At 38.6% G+C, this 21391-nt stretch overlaps 1 protein-coding gene across 10 annotated transcripts in view; it reads left to right on the plus strand.

Moving 5' to 3' along the window:
• Positions 1-21391, plus strand: part of pcdh15b (protocadherin-related 15b) — a 323490-nt gene that overhangs the window by 259084 nt on the left and 43015 nt on the right. For 7 of the 10 annotated variants that reach the window (XM_066663496.1, XM_066663499.1, XM_066663497.1 and 4 more), the window contains 4 exons: positions 288-365; positions 9609-9718; positions 11845-11985; positions 14612-14739. In XM_066663496.1, the coding sequence (XP_066519593.1) occupies positions 288-365; positions 9609-9718; positions 11845-11985; positions 14612-14739 (457 nt within the window). The remainder of the gene's footprint in view (positions 1-287; positions 366-9608; positions 9719-11844; positions 11986-14611; positions 14740-21391) is intronic. The other 3 variants (XM_066663505.1, XM_066663501.1, XM_066663503.1) reach the window with 1 other exon arrangement.

Genomic DNA, 21391 nt, shown 5'->3' on the forward strand with positions numbered 1-21391 from the left:
GTGCCTAATCTGCGGGCAGAACCTTTACGGCAGCAGAAAAGGGCTCTTTCACTTGAAAAGGAGCTGGCACGGTTCGCAAAGGAGCAATGCTGGCTTGTTTTGTTACACCTTAAGTGCTGGCACGAGGGCTTGTGGAGTCTTGATTGGATGTACAGCTTGTTCCACCACTGGGGGTTAACAATGCACTCCAAAAAAAAAGAAGATAAAAATGCTTTTGGACACCTGCTCATCAGACATTACTTCTGTTAATAAGCATATTGATTGGTCCCTCTTTGCTCCATTAACAGCTTCTACTCTTCTGGGAAGGCACTAGGAGTTGGAACATTGTTGTGCAGAAGGCATTCTCCCACCAGAACATTAGTGAGGTCAGGTACTGATATGAATATAAGCTGTAGATTACAGAAGCCGCAGATCGATGTCTCTGGTCTTTATATCTCTCTAGCCCACGTTTGGCTTGGGCATGGTGACCTTGTACTCTGTTGTACATGTGTACACAGTGCCAAAGTGGGCACCTCCCAAAATGTATTATCATATTTCTGAGAAAACATATGAAATATATGAATCAGGGCTGTCAAACTGCTTGTAAATGCATGCAGGATTTTATTTTAACTCTAATTAATGGCTTTACAAAATTTGGTCACATAATTTACTTGTTTTACAGAGTCTAGTGATGTAATAGCATTATTGAATGATGTAAACACTGGGCCACTACTTTAGAGTTCAGAAGGTAGATTACATGTTATTTTTATCGATAGACACGACTAATATAAATATAATTGCTTTGTGTTGATCTGACATTGATTCGGTTATTTTACATTTAAGTATCCATTATTAAAATTGTCAGTATTACGAAGGGCTGAGGGTTAAGAAAAACTGACAAGTAGAATGGAATGCTCCAGAAGGTAACCCACTGTTTTCTGGCTTTCCAGTACGAATGTAACTGAATGACCACCAGAGGTGGTAAAAGTAACAAATCCACTTGCACATAGAACAGATGGAGAATTATACCAACAAACGGTGCTTTTCCACAGCATGGGTCCGGCTCTACATGACTCAACTCGAATTGGCTCACTTAAAGCTTGTGGCTTTGAAAACCACAACAACTACCGTAAAGTTAGCTGCTGTTTACTTATCATGTATTTGTGTGTTGTTTTTGTTTTTTGGACTGAACACAGCGCCGCGCCCCAGTTCTCACAGATTAAATTTCCTTGTTGCACGTTCGGCTTTCGCTGGAAATTTTCATCAGCCATCGGCCCAAGGAATGTTTAAACATCTTCAAAACACCTCAAAGTAAAGTTATGAGCTGCCGTTGTGAGTCCAATAAAAATAAATGTGAAAGCTGCTGTAACTTAAGAGATTTTACAAGCGGCAGGTTTTTGCTGGATTTGAATTAGCTTTGCATTTTGTGATGATTGACATGGCTTTGGCCAATCAGTGCTCTGCAGGGTTTATATATCACCATTGAGTACCTACTCTGCACAGTTGGAACCCGGAGCGAGCAGGGACTGAAAAAGTACCTTGCTCCAGGGAGCAGGAACAGATTAGGCCAGTGTAAAAGCAAAAGAACCATGCCGAGTCAAGTAGAGTCATGTAGGTTCCAAGCAGTGGAAAAGCACCAAAAGCCACCTGTGACACAGCCCACATCATAATAGGTAGCTCCACGGAGTAAGTTAATGCTGCGAGGGAGTGACACCACCACTCTGTTTACTGGTATTCTCCGTCCAAACACCTGGGACAATAACTGCAGAGATGTCGTAGCTCTATGAAGTCAAGTCCAAATTTGGAGTTCAAGGCAAGCTGCATTACATACTTGATCTGTATGCGAAAAGAAAAACAGGGTCTATTATAGTGTGACTACACTCTTTAAAAAGGAGGGAGATGTCACACATGACTTTGTTGGAATAAATTAATCCACCTATGCACAGGAGACGCATCTGCCTCTGGTTTTTAGGAGTCATGAAATGGATGTTCTTAAGTTCTTATATCTAAGGTATATTTGAGTAACTTGAGGTTTAACTTGTTGGTAAGTATTTATTCAGGAAACTCTTCATAATATAAGCTGTTTAGTTTTGTAGTACTTTCGTTATGTGTTTACCTTCTTGGAATGTTAGCAATTAGAGTCAGTTCCACCTTAAGTAATACATCTGAAACACCAAAAGTCAATATTACCCACATATGGAGCAAGAATAGAGCATCATTCTTCAACACGTTCCATGCTTTTCATTATTTGGAAGTCTCTCCACTCTCCAAATACCTCCAGATGCATTCCAGTGAGCCACTTCCCTTTTACCCATTTCCCTTTTACCAAGCCATTGCTGCATACAGACACTGGACCTTTTTCCAACGTGCATACAGACTGAAGAGCTGGCAACATCACAAATTTCTAGAGATTTCTGGAAGTAAGTTAAAAATGTACACTATTCGTTTTTAATTCTTCATAGTAGTGATAACAATTTAGAGTGAAGTATTCTTTTTATAGCTGTGAACAGAGCATTAAATCAAAGGCCGCTTCTGTGCACAAAGACCTCAAAGCCAGCAACAGCATCAGAGCACTTGACTTTCTACGACATCCACTTAAAATGGATTTTTCTAATGTGCATGCTGCATGTGCTGGGCGCAGCCAGATACGGCTATTTATATGGAGAAATTAAGTTATCACAAGTCCATGCCAAATCGCTGTGAGCCAGCTCTTCTCTGGTTTGCATTAGATAACTTATGTTCCTATTTTGTGCTTGGATGGCAGCGCATTGCTTCTTTTATTACATGCCAAGAAAACAAAGCCTGGGGTTTCTGAAGAGTTCTCAGCTGAATGTACATTTATGGTATGAAATGGAATGAATGTGAACAAAGTCAGTTTTCCTCCCTGCTGCTTTGCACAAGTCTATGATGAAAAAATAATAATAATCTCATCATTATTTATAAACCAGAATATGCTGCCAGTGGTCTTCTGTTCGTACAATTAACACAGGGATTTGTAACACTGCCTGGGATTATGTCATTTATAAGGTTTTTTGTCCACAAATTATTATAGATATTGATTTTGATATAAATAATAATAAGCATGATCTATTATTCAAAATGTGAATTTAATCTTCTCATAGAAAGACCGAATGTTACCAGTTGTTTCCACACATCAAAGCACACAATGTGTTAATTAGATTTTGAAACTGAATATATTATGACAGAAAAGCCTTGGCTTTGCTGTTTTACATGATTCAATATATACAAATCATTTATTATATTCCCACATGTAGTAAGGATTGATATCTGCATGATAATTGTAGGATTTGGGGGCAGTGATTTAATCTAAAAGGACAGCAAACAAGCCAAAAATATGGCATATAACCAACCAGTAATTCTTAGGACCCCATAAGGTTGAGGGTGACCCCTCCACTCAGGTTGTATTCAAATTATCAGAAATATAAGCTGAGACTTTGTCCCAGAAAGAGAGATTAAAGTTAAGGCTGTGCACAGGCACTTGAGTAGTCAGTTAACCGTTTAGGTGTCAGTATTTGAATGCTTAAATCACTGTTCAAGGATTCAATTACCACTTGTGAATGTATTCAGAAAACCTGACGTTGAAAAAGAGAAATCATGTCTCACAGCAGTTTCACTTGCTGGATTTCAGGGTCGCGGTACAAAAGTACAAATAGTGAAATATAAAAAAATAGCAAAAAATGTATAAAATGAAATCTAACAGAAATAAAACAAGATTCAGGTTTACCCTGGACATACAGATAAATTAATTCGAACTTAATAAATCTAATTCTAATTCAAATTTTAGTCATGTTTTTAAAAATGTTACTATTTTATTTATTACTAACATTCATAAACAATAGCTTAAAAGCTATATTACTTGTAAAAACTCTACCATCCAAAATTATGGAAGGGTGTTCCCCTGTCTGTGTGGGTTTCCTCCGGGTGACTGTCTATGATGAGTGTGGTGTGTTCTCCCTGTGTCTGCATGGGTTTCATCCGGGTGACTGACTGTGTGAGGAGTGTGGTGTGTTCTCCCTGTGTCTGCGTGGGTTTCCTCCGGGTGACTGTCTGTGAGGTGTGTGGTGTGTTCTCCCTGTGTCTGCGTGGGTTTCCTCCAGGTGACTGTTTGTGAGGAGTGTGGTGTGTTCTCCCTGTGTCTGCGTGAGTTTCATCCGGGTGACTGTCTGTGAGGAGTGTGGTGTGTTCTCCCTGTGTCTGCATGGGTTTCCTCTGGGTGATTGTATGTGAGGTGTGTGGTGTGTTCTCCCCGTGTCTGTGTGGGTTTCCTCCGGGTGACTGTCTGTGAGGAGCATGGTGTGTTCTCCCTGTGTCTGCATGGGTGTCCTCCGGGTGACTGTCTGTGAGGAGTGTGGTGTGTTCTCCCGGTGTCTGTGTGGGTTTCCTCCAGGAGTGTGGTGTGTTCTCCCTGTGTCTGTGTGGGTTTCCTCCAGGTGACTGTCTGTGAGGAGTGTTGTGTGTTCTCCCTGTGTCCGCCTGGATTTCCTCCAGGTGACTCTCTGTGAGGAGTGTGGTGTGTTCTCTCTGTGTCTGCATGGGTTTCATCCGGGTGACTGACTGTGTGAGGAGTGTGGTGTGTTCTCCCTGTGTCTGCGTGGGTTTCCTCCGGGTGACTGTCTGTGAAGAGTGATGTGTGTTCTCCCTGTGTCCGCGTGGATTTCCTCCGGGTGACTGTCTGTGAGGAGTGTGGTGTGTTCTCTCTGTGTCTGCGTGGGTTTCCTCCGGGTGCTCCGGTTTCCTCCCACAGTCCAAAAACACACATTGGTAGGTGGATTGGCGACTCCATAGGTGTGAATGTGTGTGTGTTGCCCTGTGAAGGACTGGCGCCCCCTCCAGGGTGTATTCCTGCCTTGCGTCCAATGATTCCGGGTAGGCTCCTGACCCACCGCAACCCTGAACTGTATAACCAGTTTCAGACAATGAATGAATGAACAAATATAACTTCTGGTTGATAAAATGTAAAGGACCTTTCACTTAATAACGTATAACTAAAATTAAATAAAGTATAACTGTTAAAATGTCAGTTCCTGTCATGATAAGTTTTCTCATGTAAACAAATGTCATGTCATTTAAGCTCAGTGTAGTCTTCAGATTTGTAGTTTGACAATAGTACAGACAATAAGGTTATCCATGATCATGCACTGTCCTGAACTGTCTGATGTTTATATGCGTTTATAACACTGCACTAAAAGGGTTCCAACCCTATGGATCATTGGCCAGCAATGGTTAAGGTGTCAGGTGTGGTTTGGGTGTCAACTCTTCCCAATTCCTCCCAGCCACTCTCATTAGCCTGAAGACAGTAAACGGAGCATTTTCCTGATTATTTTTCCATGCCGTTTTCTGTTTGCATTTAGTTCTCATCTGGTTTTAGTTGTGAAACATAGATCAACAAATGTTTTTAATCATAGTTTTTGTTAACAAAAACCAAAATTGCAGAGCATCATAGACTCACCAAGTCTCACACACACACACACACACACACATACCTGTGGACATTTTCACATAGCTAATGGGGCACCTGGAGGAAACCCATGCAGATACAGTGAGAACACACCATACAGATGTAGATTTTAGATTTTAAAGTTGTATTGATTTCATACGATCCATTTTATTTCCAGGAATTATATTAAGCTCTTTTATTTTACACAATTCTGTAATAAAAGCTTATACATATTTACATTTCCTTCTGGAGAAGACAATGTAATGTAGATATAGGGAACACAGCTGGACTTTTAAAACCCTGCTGTACCTTAAAAAGTACATTTACCCAGTTTGTACATTTAGTAACAATAATAATGTACCTGTAGTGTACCTTTTTTTTTCCTGAGAGTATAAGCCCATTTGTGGGTTAGAGGGTTATAAAGCATTGAGCTGTGAAGCAGTAGCTCCGTACAGTCCCTGGGATGAGTTGATGTGTTTGTGATCCAGAACGAATCGGCCAACTGAAGTACCTGATCTTACTAAGGTTCTTGTAGTCAAATACAAACAAATCCTTACAGCAGTGTTCCAACATCTGGATTAGAACCGTGCCAGAGGAGGAGAGGCTGGTCCTGAAGCAAAAATGGACTCAAAAGCTTTGAAATTTTAATGTCTTTAAAAAAGCTAGTGGTAATTGATTTTATATTAAATTGACTGCACTTTATAGAGTAGCTTTGGTGGAGTGTGTGTGTGTGTGTTTGAGAGTGAGGGGATACTGGTCTGGCTCAGAGGACCTCATTAGTCTCCAGCACTTAAGTATATGCTGTATGGAGCAGTCATTAGAGCAGTGTGAGAGCTTTAAAAAAAATGCAGCAGGATTCACTCTTATCTGGGCAAACACAACACACCATGGGCCTGGCAAGTAAGTGTGTGAGTGTGTGTGTGTTTTTACGAGTGTTTAACCAGGGATTACAAGGGGTGAAGAAGACAGCGTCCAGACTAACAAAAGCTCAAGAGTATCTCATCCTCCAGTACCTGGAGGAACAAATCGCCACCAGAGTTTTGCATGGACCACAGCATCAGCCTCAAGAAAAAGGCTTGAGGGCGACTGTATTTCTGTGGAAGAAAACAATGAACTGTGGCCAGGCTCTTTGTTTGAACATGACAAAGCAAAAACTCTGAATTCTGCAGCAGTGCTCTGCAGCTCCTTTTTCACATCAGTATCATAATGCGTATTAAAAAAAAAGAAAAAGAACATCACTTTTTCAAAACACTTTATTTTTTTAAAGCCACTTCACATTGAATTTACATTCTGTTTAAGGCCGCACTTTTCCTTAAGCTTGAAACATAAGTTAAAAAAAACATTCATTCATTACCGCTTATCCAGTTCAGGGTCGCGGGGGGTCCCAAGCCTACCTGGAATCATTGAGCGGAAGGCGGGAATACACCCTGGAGGGGACGCCAGTCCTTCACAGGGCAACACACACTCACATTCACTCACACCTACGGACACTTTTGAGTCGCCAATCCACCTACCAACGTGTGTTTTTGGACTGTGGGAGGAAACCCACGCCGCCACGGGGAGAACACACCAAACTCCTCACAGACAGTCACCCGGAGCGGGAATCGAACCCACAACCTCCAGGCCCCTAGAGCTGTGTGACTGCGACATCCCTGCTGCGCCACCGTGCCGCCCAAGTAAAAAAACAAAAAAACAAATATATATCCAACAAAGCAGAAGAGCTGAAGGCCACTATCAGAGCAACCTGGGCTCTCATATAACACCTGAGCAGTGCCACAGACCGATCGACTCCATGCCACGCCACATTGCTGCAGTAATTCAGGCAAAAGGAGCCCCAACTAAGTATTGAGTGATGTTCATACTTTTCAGCCGGACAGCGTTTCTAAAAATCCTTTTTTGTCTTGGTCTTAAGTAATATTCTAATATTCTGAGATACGGAATTTGGGGTTTTAATTTGTTGTCAGTTATAATCATCAAATTAAAATAAATAAACACTTAAAATATATCAGTCTGTGTGTAATGAATGAGTATATTACACATAGTTGACTTATAGAATGGAGTTACTGAAATAAATCAACTTTTTCATGATATTCTAATTTGACCTATTAAACTTCTCATAGCTCACATTATTTGATTATTGTGTAGAGAACACAAAATAAACTATTTAGGGCCCCTATAGAATGGATCGAAGTCTTTTGTGACATTTTCTCTGAAATGTACATTGCTTGCCACTTTCTCTGACACTTAAAAAATGAAATCCTTGAAGGGTGGGACTGCACGCTCACACACACTCCAGACTTTCCATCTCAAAGTGCATTTATACATGACGTTTTCTTTATATTACTTTTCCTCTCTTGAACTTAACATTCTCAGGGTTTCTTCAGACTTGGAAAGCTTCATTGGATTTTATTCCCATGAAGTACATGTACGTGTCTAACATGCTGGCCCCAAAACCTAGGCTGTCAGTACTTGACATAATATTTTTTTGAAGTTTTAGTGAGGGTTTTTTATTTGTTTTTTGTTTTTTTAATGACAGCTGAAACAGCTACATAGTTCCTTATAAAGACATTTATTCCAGACGTTGACAGATTAATGCTGTACATACACTCTTCTGTTTTTTAAAGTAATATTTCAGCATTTTTTTTTTACATAAACTTTGAATCTCCTGAATAATGTGCATTTATTTAGTTATTTACCAAGGCCTGTCTGCCCTACCTCTTTTTGTTTCTCTGTCTTCTTTTGTTTCCATCTTATTTCCTGTTTTGCTTCCAATGTGGTTTCCTTTTTTTTCTTTGCCCCATGTGGTTCTTGGGTCCTCATGCTGTTCATCATTCACCTGTGACGTGTCTCAATCATTCCCAGGTGTTTTGTAGTCCGTGATAGTTTGTAAGCCCTATCTGTGTCTGTGTGTTTGTTCACCATTTTTAGTTTGTTGTTCTACTATGTGTTGGGTTCTCTCAGTTTAGGTCTCCTTATTTAGTCTCTAGGTCTCTATGTTTGGTTAGTTCTTTAGGTCTCTGTCTTTGTGTTTATGATTTGTCTTTTGTGTAGGTCCATTGTTTCCTTTTATTCAGTGATTTTTTTTATCTTGTCTGCTTTTTGTCTAATAGTCTTTTGTGTTCAATATTTAATGTTACCTCCACTGTTGTGGTTTCCAAAGCCCACTGTTCACATTAGAGATGGTGTTTTGCAATGTCACCAGCTACATTTCTGCCAGGGAGCTGTTGTATTAGGGGGAAAAAAACAAGCACCTGGTACCAAAAATTGAGTAGAGCCGAGTAGAGCATAGTGTAGACATGGAATATCTAATAGCATTTAATATATTTTATAACTTCTGTTTTAAGTGTGTTTTTAAATTGTTGTCATTTAAGTGTACAGAAACACATGAAAGGCATTGTCTCACTTTATATTTGTTAACGGATAGCTGATAGTGTTTAAAAAACGCTGGGTGGATGAACATTGCTGGACTATTCCTTTAAAATTTTAATGTCGTTGCTACAGATACAGTTAACTATCCAATCTGATTAAGTGGTTGTGATGTCTTGATTTTTTTCTTACCTAAAAAAATAAAGGGGAGGAAGCTGTTATGGCCCAAAATGGATTGAATTTGTTTCATAAAATGAGATGGATTCCCTTTTTCGGCCAGGAAGAGGCGTGTGAAATAATCAAGCCGTCTGGCAGCCAGGGCCATTGATTCCCTGCCAGTAACTCAGCTTGCGTGTCATTGTTATCCTAGCGCATCACACAGAATAAAGTGCATTCATGTCCTTGGATGTAGGAATATGAATACACTCAGGGAGAATAGCAGTGCATGGTCTGCATGTGCTGCTGTGATCAATATGTGGTTTTATCGACTTGTTTAGGATATCATTCCTTTCTTGCTTTTTTTTTATATGAATCTGCTCAGATGGGTGTAGTGTCAGCTTTAAAATACAAGGAATAGGCCTGAAGGAGATTTTCTGTAGTGGGCAAACATAGGAAGTATTTTCATATCACAACAGGACTCTACACTCACAATTTTCCATTTGCCTTTATAGATCAGGAAAGGGTTAACTAAAACAATACATATCACAAAAGTCAAAATCTAATCTAACTATGTCAGCAAAGCATCAGGAGTAATCAAAAGGAATTTTAGTTTTACCCCTGTCTGTCTGTCTGTCTGTCTGTGCAGGTTTCCAGCGGTCAGTGAGAATGCTCCTGTAGGCCGTGTGGTGGGGGTCATCCTTGCTGCTGCCATAAATCAGAGCATTGTCTACTCCATCATTGAGGGTAATGAAGGAGGTGAGTATATACTGAACATGGACATGAACAACAACAGATAACCTTGTTTCTGCTGATAAAGAACCTGGACCACCACTACGGAGTGCTACATCTCCATATTTCAGCTTCAACCATTTTATAAGAGATAAATACGTGGGTTAAGTGAGGCATGAGAAGAACAAAGTGCCGAACGTCTCGCAGCAGTTGTTTGAGCGAGAGAAAAAGGGAGTGAGCGACTAAGAATGAGAGTTAGTTATGAGATTTAATCCACATTTCAGCATAAAAAATAATGTAGCCCACCTTCTGAACTCTGTAGTAGTGACGCTGTGTTTACATCGTTAAAATAAACCACTAGTAAGTCACTAGACTCTGTAAAACTAGTGAATTGTGGGAGAAAGTTGGATTTGCATAATAATTTGGGGATCGAATGTTTACCATTTCAGAAAACATGGGACAAAATGAGCCGTTCTGATTTTGCTCAACGTCCTTGTCAAGTGAAGAGACTTTAAAATTATACCACCTCCTCAACTGATGCTTTTCCATTTACAACACTGAATCTGTATTTATGTGAAACAGCATCACTGCTGTTGGCTACTCGTATTGAAGTGAGCTGTGGCTCATTCTCATTTAAAGGAATAGGCGCTGAAAACTTGTTGAACATAGGCTAATAAGCTAATATTTATAGGGTTATTTTCATAACTGATGTGACGAAAAGAATATGGTTTGTGAAATAGTTTTCAAGTCAAGTTTTGTTTTATTTCACAGGAAAGAACAGTTCCAAGGTTTTAGGAGCTTTTTCACTGTATAATTCATTCTATGTGTAATACTTTGCTTCTGTCTTAGTATGTACACTAGAGGCGGGTGGTATCCACATGTTTTATACCGATATACCTTCTCCAAATACTATCATGGTATGCCGTATTACAGTGGGGTCGGGTTGCGTGAGCCTCATATTTGTGATTGTGGGTCGAATGAAGGGTTTTTGTCGCTATGCAGTTGATCTCAGCACAGACACTGGCCCAACCCTAATGTACACTCGCACGACAAAGACATTTTTGTGAACTCGTGTAATTAAAAACAATCTGTTTTGTTTGTTTGTTTTAAGTGCCAGATACTCCATTTTGGAACTATATTAGGATTAAAATCATGTAGCTCATGCCTAGCTTTAGTCCAGTGTTTGAGAAGGGAAATCAATGAGCTGGGCTGAACTAGGGCCCTCTATTACCAGAATTAGACCTCCCGGCCTGCACTATCCTAGTCTGACCTATTATAAATAGCCCGTCTTATCTACAGGGTAAGATAAGTTCAGTTATCTCCTAATGTATAATACAATAGATGAAATTTTGTAACACTTCCACTCCACTGCAATGAATGACATAACATAAGACTGCAGGCTTGGGTGAAAGGCTGCACACAGCTGCTGAGAGAGCTCTGAGGCTCTGTGACAGAAGGTTTTGTTTGAGGAAGAGTTCCTTATTGCTGATGTTGTTTGTGGCTGGTGAGAGAGAGGACTAGCATTAGCATGATTAAACCTCATATTCGGCATATGTTGAGATTAAATTGCCTGCCATATTGGGAATCGCATTTGAATACATCTGGAGATGGAAATGAAGGAGGAATGGGTTTTGATTTTTTTTTTTTTTCATCAGGCGAAATCAGAAAAAACAGCTAATCAAAGTGGCATTTTCATTAGAGGGCATAAAAGCAGCAGGACAGGGTAATCAATGTAGCCCTTAAAGTTGCTGAATCCAAGGTGTTTAACTTGGTGACATTGCCTAAGTGCAGGAATGATCCTTAATGAACGGTAATGAGTCTCCAGACATGCATGGTGTCTTGCATCTAAAATTTAGATTTGACCCAAAGCATTATTAAAGCATGGCTTTCAGACCACGACTAATGTAAAACGTCACATTAAATTACAGTTGGTGCTAATTATGTTGAAAAATGAATGTGGCCAGTTAAGATTATGCAAATGGCATGTTGGTCACCGTTTACTCGTAGCTTTCATAATTCCTTTGGGACTTTCTCATGTATGAATAAAATGCTCTTAGACACAAACACCACTTCAAGAAACATTTTTTATTAAATTGCTGTAGGCCGTGTAGCCGAAACACATTGACACCGTGCTCTGTTTATGCTTTCTACAGGTGAGTTTGCCCTAAACAATCGCACTGGAGTTATCAGCACCGCCAAAGCTTTGGACTACGAGACCAACAGTAGCTACATTCTTCGTGTAGAGGCAGATTCCCTGAGAGTGGTCTCCTCCAACTTGCGGGCACCCTCCAAAAGTGAGTGAGCTATCACCGCTATCAACTCCACAGCCATGTTCACAACAAGAATGCATAATTGAATAAATTACATTTTATTTTAAAAAGGTCATAAGCAGGCAGAGCTGCGTGATTATTTTATTGTTTGTATTTTTAATTATTTTTATGTCCTTTAAAACAGAGTACAATTTTCTAATTTCAAAAGCTGGAATTTCATGTGTGGAATTTAATATTTAGGTTGGACTTAAAACTCTTGGCTCTTAAACTGGCAGCATATTTCACTATTTGCAAATAATAGCTTATAAATCACAATATTGCACAACATACAATGCTATTAGACAGTTTGTTTAGCCCTCTATATTGCCTTTTACATTATTTGTCTTAGTCCTGTCCATCTTTATCTTGACACGTTGGGAGCCACTGTATATAAAGGAACATTAAGTAGGATTTTTACCTTAGAATTACAGCTTCAAGATCATTGCGATGCTTTGTAACATGGAGATTAAAGTCTTTGACATTGTTATTCTGAACTCAACCCTGTGGAAATGGCATGTATCTTATGGAGGATGGTAGGAAACAACCCCCCACTTCCCTCTTGATTTTGGGACAGTGCTGTAAAAGTGAATTACATTCTGCGACTGTAGGGTGCGGGCAGGAGCAAAAGTGCCAGATCTTACCTAAGGTTCCTTTAAGAATACCATTGATACTTGGGCAAATGTTTGGAAAACCAATTACAGAAGGTACATTGCTTATTAATCTTGTGTTGCAACTGGATTTCTTCCATTAAGGCCCCATCCATACAGATATGTTTTATTTTTCAAAAACTTCTTGTATTCTTTTCCAGAAGAATACAAGAGCAGTTGAATTATCATGCAAGTCTGGTAGGTGGCCATGGTACATCTTAAAGAGAGACATCAAAACACCACAAATCATGAGGGAAATACAGGTTTAATACCAAATCACTTAATACTCCCTAGTGCACTACACAAGTCATGAAATGTAGTGTATACATATATATATATATATATATATATATATATATATATATATATATATATATATATATATATATATATATATATATATATATATATTTCTGATATAGCATCTTTTCTATTTATTGATATTTGGGAATCTGAAATCTAGTGCAATCTGCTTGTATACACTAAATGAGGAGCTATTTGTACTTCAGCCAGAGACAGACATATTGTGTCACGTCAGTGTTTTTCTGAAAATATCCGTTTTCTTTCGTCCGCCTGAGAACAGTGTCAACTGTGTTTTCAAAAACCTCAGTTTTCAGTGACCTAAAATGGCATGTTTCGTGTGGATAGAAACTTTTGTTTTTTAAAATAAATGGACGAGGCTTAAGTTCAGGAGGGTCCCAAACCCGTTTGGTCGATTATTTTTGGAAACCGTGTTATTTGGAGCAGAGGATTTGGATCAGTGTAGTGGGGACGCAGGAGGCACTGGTCTATTTATCTCATTAGCCTCAGTATGCAAACATACTTGGAACACTCACAGACAGAGCCTGAGCTTGATTAGATCTCATCAGCCCTTCTGAAAGCCAATTAAGATGAAAAGTGTGTGCATGTCCGAGACACTCTCATCAACCCCCGCACACTTTGTTTGAAGCATGGCTCCTGTGTGATCTGGCGGCAACCTGAACAGGGTTTGTGTTTTCTTTCAAAACTCATATCCTTTGCTAAAGGCTGTAGAACATTAGGCAGTACTCCAGCTCTAAATGCAGAGGAGTTAGTCTGAAAGCAAGCCACATTGCTTGATTCGTTTTGGCCGGCGGGAGGATGCGTGGCCTCTTGAACCAAGTGGATGGAAGGCCTTTCACTCAATTAACAAAAACACGTCACATAAACAGAGATTAGCCTGTAGCCTTGCACCGGGACTGCACCATGGTTGAGTGCTTTATTCGGAGTAGCAATGGGGATGGGTGGAGAAAGTTTTGGAAGCCCACCCCTTCGGCATCAGCACTGCATTGTGTCAGATGATGAATGACACAATTGCTCTTGCTGTCCCTCACTGCAACACAGCATGACTCTGCAATCTGCTGAGATGACAGAACACAATGTAAACTGCCAGGCAATGCGTTGCTGTGTATAGGAGTTCAGATGAATTGTTCTCACCACAAATAACTGAGCTAAACCTAAAAAGTGATTCATTGGTGTGTTTCGTTAGTGACTTTCATTCTTTGCCAAAAATTCAACTGGAAAAATATCCCAACCCCTTTCTTTAAACAAAAATACAAGTCTCCTGAAACTAATGACAGCTGGTGGATACACAAAGAATTGAGAGAATTATGTTGTGAAATATTAGTATATGGTTTTTGTGGTGTCTGGCTACTGCACAGTGAAGTGCCACTGTATTTTCATGATTAATTTTCCATATCAGAATTCAGGAAACATGCATAGGTTCACTAGTGGCTGTGACTCATATATTAAAAAGCCTGTATTTGTGTTGGGGACATAGCAACCCCTGGTTCCTATCATCAGCACATCTCACAAATGGCCTCATGCAGAAATTGAAAATAGACGGATGGAATTCTCCTACAGCAATATGCTCTTTCTAAGAGGATGTTGTATTGAGTCAATTAAGTGGTATGAACATTGTGTGAGCTAATGTGCTTTGTGTGCAGGCAACACAGCAAAAGTGTTCATTGAGGTACAGGATGAGAATGATCACCCCCCAGTTTTCACCAAATCGCTCTACCTGGCTGGGGTTGCAGAGGATGCCAAGACTTTCACATCTGTCCTGCAAGTCCAGGTAAGGCAGAAGCTTTAGGTTTAGGTTTGTTTTGTTAAATGTTTGTTTTGTTTGTCATTTATAATTGTATTAGATGTAAAAGAAAAAGGTAACAAGTTATTGTGTAACAGAATTGTAATTCAAAATTCAACTGTTGCGAAGTATTAAAAATGGCCTTTTCATTTTATTCACACTAAATATGCTACAACCGCTGTCATCGAAATTGTCGAAATTTTTAAATTGTCTAAACCAAAACTCACACTTACTTTTCCTCAATTCATAACAAATGCAGTGACAAATCACTTCTTCTCACCTGACGTTTTCAAACGTGTTATTTTCATTTTAATACTATGCAGCAGTTACCATGAAATGACATAAGTGTGGGAGAATGTTTGAATTTTTAATTACAATTTTACAATTTGCAAAAATAAAAATCACTTTAAAATGTATTTGAACTTTAACCAAGTGATAAAGCATTTCATGTGTAATGTAGTCTCATTATTCCTGAAAACAAGTCATAAGGTGTGCAACATAGTATTTTGTAATGACATTTTGCAGTCATTACAAAAACATGGCGGTGGAAGAAGTGAATGCAGGCACTGCATTTTCTACTGGGGGTAGGTCTTGTCTACAGGCAGGGTAGTCAAGCGCCTGCATTCATTTTTTCCACTCCCATGCTTTTGTAATGACTGCAGAGTGTGGTTTTACACTGTACTGTTGAAATATGTATGGGCATCCCTGGAAAAGACGTTTTCTTGAAGGTAGCATATGATCTTTATATGTTTAAGTTATAAACCTTTTTATATGTATGTTTTATCATAAGCAATGCTGTCACACTAGTGTAAGTTATGATTGACATAATTCCATACTATGACAGCCCTTGTTTTTTGGACTGGTTGCTGGTAACAGTCCCAGTAGTCCTTCTTATCCAAAAAAAAGACATGAACTATTGATTCAGCTGGCCACATTACATGTCTCTACTTTGCAATAGTCCACATACTTCCAAGCCTAAAAAATTTGATGGTGCTTGTGCATACAGTTAATATAAGGCTTACTTTTGACACTGTAAGTGTTTAACTGGCATTTGTGGATCTTACACATGTAAAGTTTGACCAGGGTTTGCTAAGTTAGACTAAGCCTATTTGGTTATAGTGGCTATAAATGAAGGACAGTTCTTGCACATTCGCCGTTTATGCACAGAAACTCCTCCAGATTCCTTGAAAATGTTGATTATATTATATTTCAGTTATTTTCTCATGTATTTGTTGGTTATGATCTTTGGCTCATTTTTGCTTCTAAATAACTGAATCTTTCCTGGATGCTGCTTTTGTACCAGATCATGATTACAGTCACCTTTTCACGTTACCTGTTTCAGAGCATTTTACTGTTTAATTGTCACTCCTATATTCTTGCCCTAAACTGCCTATCACAACATTTTTTAGGAATGATTTGTAGACCTGAATTGGCAAGAATGGATGGATTTTTAAAAGTAAATTTCAGCCTTTAATTTAATAATCAGGACCCCCACAAGACCACCCCAAAGCAAGTATGATTTGGGTAGTGGGTCATTCTCAGCACTGAAGATACACTGACATGTTGGTGTATGTTGCGTTGGTATGAAAGTATCAGGAATGCAACAGTTCTCCTGGAGCTTTTAAACACCTCAGTATCATTTCTGTACTGAGGATAGAGGATAACTAACACAAACTATGAAGCAATTGTCTCTACCTTTGCATGTACTATATAAATGTCTAATAGAGTGGTCAGTGAGTGGGCACAGTGTTTAAAATCTCTAGCAGCACTGCTTTGTTTGATCCACTCACTCCAGGGTAAAACACACTAACATCCAACCAACATTCAGTGTCACTGACAGCATTGAGAATGATTCACCCAGTTAATACCTGCTCTGTTTTGGTCCTCTGGGGAAATGACCATTGAAGAACAGAGTGAAAGGGGGCTAAAAATATATAACCAACAGATTGACTACAGCCTGTATTTGTAGAACTACAAATTTTTAAGTGTGTATATGGTAAGTGGAAAAAATGAAATGGAAAATAAGTGTAGAAACAAGAAGACTGCTTTAATTTTATGGTTGCTTGCTACCAGAAAACTTAATAGTTTCTGCATAGAACTGATATATGACTTTCTCGTTGTGTATTTTGATGCAGTGGCAGACTGTGTTAATAGACAACAGTTTTCTGAAGTCATGCACATTCAACAGTGATTTCTGGTCTTTTTCAATCTTTTCACAATATTATGTTCCATAGATGGTGAGTGATCTACATTCTTTGCAATCTTGTATTGGGAAATGTCCATTTAACATTGTTTGACAATTCTCATGAAATCTAGCACACACTGGTGATCCACGATCTTGTGTAAAGAATAAGCATTTGGTGGATGTTCCTTCTTTGTCTATGATACACTCACCTGTTGCCAGTTTACCCAATTATTGTGGAATGTTTTAAAACAGAGAAACGTGAATATTCTGTAAACTTTGCACTCTTATGTTGCCCCGGTCTCAGCTTTTTTGGAGTGTGTTGCAAGCGTCAAGCTTTAATTTTTTACTTTAATTTAATACTTACTACAACTAAAAGAGCAAAATATGCCCTATGATACAAGTAAACAAGGAGCCAGGGAGGAACATATGAGACTAGAAACAAACCATAACCATGGAAAATACAACCTAACAAGGATCACAGATATGGCAAGGGACTAAGAATAAACTACATATAAGAGACACCATTAGAAACAATGAACACCTTGCGGAAATTCACATAAAAATTACCCACACCATAAAGACATTAGAAATCATTTAAATACACAAAGACTGGCAAGAAACACCTATGAATAGAACCCAAAAGGGGCGTGAAGGAAACAAGACAGAAATCATAAGAGGGCAGGAACAAGAACTGACATGTACCCAGAAGGAAGTGTCAGATTGCAGTGATATTTGGAAGGAAGATAATGGTTATCAGGAACAATAAATGGTGAAAGACTGATATGTGCAATATTTATTGTGCTACACCTACAGAAGTAGTGTCTCTCAGTATGGCGAACGCAACATGCCAGAGTGACTCCATGACAGTCCGTCACGATGGTTGATGTGATCCACACAACTAGTATGACGCGCAATACAACGATAAGAACTACCTATGTCCCAGAACCCCTCTCCAACTCTTCCAATTGTTGGAATTGCTTTCAAACACTTCTCTGTGGCATGCTTCTCTTGCAAATGGTGCTACCGACACAACAGCATGACTCAGAATGGAGAAAGATGGTACCGAGATAATTTGAATCATTAGTTGATTCCTTCTGGGTATAGCTATTTTTGAGGGTAGGTGTATATAAGATTTGATATAAGATCATTTGTTATATTAGTAAAACTAATATCTTTCACTCTCATTTTATTACCATATATATCTTAGCAGAATTAATTATTGGAGGGGTTTTATGGCCAAGTTATGACCCCCACAATCTCCCTTGGAAATTCCACTCATGCTTTTGGACATTCTACAGTGTTTCATTTGGTAGTTTCTTGACTGCTTTTTGTTTAACTCACACTAAATTGGTTCTGGTCTTCACTAAGACAGAATGCTAATACCTTGCCTTGACTGTACCTGTCTAGACAGAAAATTGGGGTATGAGTCTTTTCAGTTTCCAGTGTCTCTGAAAGTTTCAGAGTGTGGCAAGAATGCTGTTTATTATTGGAGACACTTTTCCAGTGTGAAGAGTATGTGTTGGATGGTGGTCCTTATGTGTGACCAGCTGGGTTCTGGAAGATTGGCTTCTCTCAAAGCTGGCAGTCTGTGAAATGCCAAGGCTGCAGAGGCTGCCAGATACAGATCTCACCACAACTGTCAATAGAGCAGACGACAGACAGAGGCCACAGCAAAGATCCTCATAAATCAGGCAGGCTTTCTCCTCTAGCGCGGAACATCACTTTGCACAGCTTCTCTCTCTCTCTCTCTCTCTCTCTCAAGAATTACATTGTACTATTCAATTTGAAAACTATTTACAATAGCACTAGATTTCAGTTTTTCAGTACTGAGAAACAAATGTTCCTGCAGTGTTTTAGATGAAACTATTAGTAATAATTTCACTAGCTTAAAGGAACACTAGGTAAGATTTTTTTTATTTTGCTAGTGTAATTCATTTTTATAGCATTGTACTTTTTCTCCAAATGTTAGTTTCTGCAGTGCTGAGCCCAGAGTAGCAACAACAGAAGCTATTCTCTCTATTAAATATAAGTGAAGCGTCACAATGTATTTGAAGCTGTAAATTTGAGGTAAAAATATTACGTAGTATTCCTTTAATGTTTTGCTGTTTTAGTCTTGGCCCATTTTTTTTCACAAGAATGTGCATTAGTGGATCACAGTGTATGACTTGGACTGGGGAACATTCCCTGTGGTCGTCTCAGGTATTGAAGCATAGACATACAAAGACACTACAAAATGTAACATTCATGACAAACACTGTAATCAGACTGCCATATTTGTAAAGAATAAAGTTTGTTTTGGCTTGGTTTATTACACAAATTTTAGAGCACAGTACAGATAAGGACAACGCAAGATACGATTTTACTGCATGCGTTCACTTTGTGGCCTGCATTCAGGGGCCTGAAAGATATGCTCAAGCTTTCTGAGAACATAAGCCATAAAGAATGTCTGAAACACGTCTGTGCTGAAAATATAGACTTATTTTTTTATGTTTCCTGCAATTCAAAATGACCTGTCAGGTAAATGTGGAATGAATGATTCATGAAAGCCAGTCAGAAAATATTTATGCATATTTTTTTCTTTGGGGGGGGGGGGGTAAATAAAGTAATCTCTTCTTATCTCTTTATATCTTTTTTTTTGCAGTGCCATTGCACAATTCCACATCAGAGGTTCCATTCTCGGAATTTTGTGATTTAGAGCCAAATTGAGTTGAAAGTGAGATGACAACTCAGTTTCAACTCAGTCAAAGCGCAAACTCCTTATGGAAGACTCCTAGAGCAAATTATGGCTACCAATGTCAGCCTGACTCAATTGAGCTATTTTTGCAGTGGCATTCGTTGCTGAAATAATGTTTTAAGACATGTCACTCCTGCTTAGAGTGTTTGTCTTAGCTTTTTAATCTACAAGTGTGTTACATTAGCTCTCTCAATTTTAAGGAGATTTAAGTTTACGTGTCTTCACTGAATATTACAAAATATGCAGATAAACATCAAATATAATTAATAAAAATGATAGCAGACTGTAAAGCTACTTACAGTTGTTACTTAAAGGCAATGTCTATGATTGTGGGGAAGTGCAGTTCTTTCAGATGCAGTGAGACTTTTAAGGTGAAACTGTATATTCGAGGAGAAAAATAACTGTTGTTGAAATTGTCTAGTTTATAAAAAAATTCTTGCAAGTTTATATCCACTGTTTGAATTACCAAAGAAACACACTTGCAACCTGAGTTGTTTAGATTGGTAGCATTTTCGCTCTGTGATACATTCATGCAGTTAGCAGTCTTCCAAGTTAGAGTGGGTTCCTACCTAAATAATTGGAGACAGCAAAAATAAATTAATATTACCCACATAAGGAGCAGGAATAAAGCCATATCTCCATCTGTTTTTATGATTTTCAACATTTGGAATGTTCTTTGTTGTTTCTTTGCTGTGAGCAGAGAGAGGAAGCCTAGCATGTCTGACCAAGCCATTTTGTTATTTTACTCGTTACTGACACTAGTGTTTTTCGTAAATACATTTAACTGGTTTCAAGTGCATAAACAGACCGGAGCGCTAACGAATGGTGAAATGCCTTTAAGCTGCATTCCAGTTGCTTACTTTGGAAAATTTTGCCTAAATAGTGCCCTGCATATTATACTTAGTTATACAAGTTATAAAACGAATAATACTACAGCACAAAATGGTAGGCAAAGGGAAATGAATATAAATGGTTTTATTATGTAACACTTAACATGTATAGTTCTAGTGATAAAACAATATTTTATGACCTACACTGTGCACTATGAAGTATGTGGGGAGATATTTGAGTTTCAGCCTTTGTAAAATTTGGCAAACAATGTAGAAGCTACAGCTTCATATGACGTGCATTGTCATAGCAACAGTTCATCTTGTCCTGTTAGTAAGTTTGTAGTGTAGTATGTTAATATAGTGTGTGCTAGCCTGTCAAACTTACAGTTTTTAGTATTTGTTTTATATAGTTTATAGTATATGTTGTATAGAATTAGTGTGTAATATACAGTTGGAATGCAGCCTTAGTGTATTTTGGACAGTCAGAAGTATGTTTTTTATGTTTTATTGCATTAAAAAATGGGCCCAGATCTGGTGTTTTCCATGGCTGAGCATTCACTGGTATACCACATTTTGCAAAATTCAAAGACAACGCACCATTACAGTCAAAACACTTTTTTTTTTTGACAAATTATTTATATTCAACATGAGGAAGAATTGTAGAAAAAAGGTACTGATACTGCTCAAAAGCTTCAGCAACCAAATTTGATATCAAATATTTGAAGTAATTAACATGTCCACCCTTTATCTTTGTTACAGCTTTTGTTTTTTGCTTTTTGCTTCAAAGAAATCTGAAAGTCTAAATTTTTTAGAACAGTTTCCCTTGATCCAAGTAAACCCAAACAAAAAAAAGTGATGTTTAAGTCTGGGCTCTGGAGCAGCAGCTACTTA

Source organism: Hoplias malabaricus, chromosome 3 (genome assembly GCF_029633855.1).
Source record: "Hoplias malabaricus isolate fHopMal1 chromosome 3, fHopMal1.hap1, whole genome shotgun sequence".
Classification (NCBI taxonomy): Eukaryota; Metazoa; Chordata; class Actinopteri; order Characiformes; family Erythrinidae; genus Hoplias; species Hoplias malabaricus.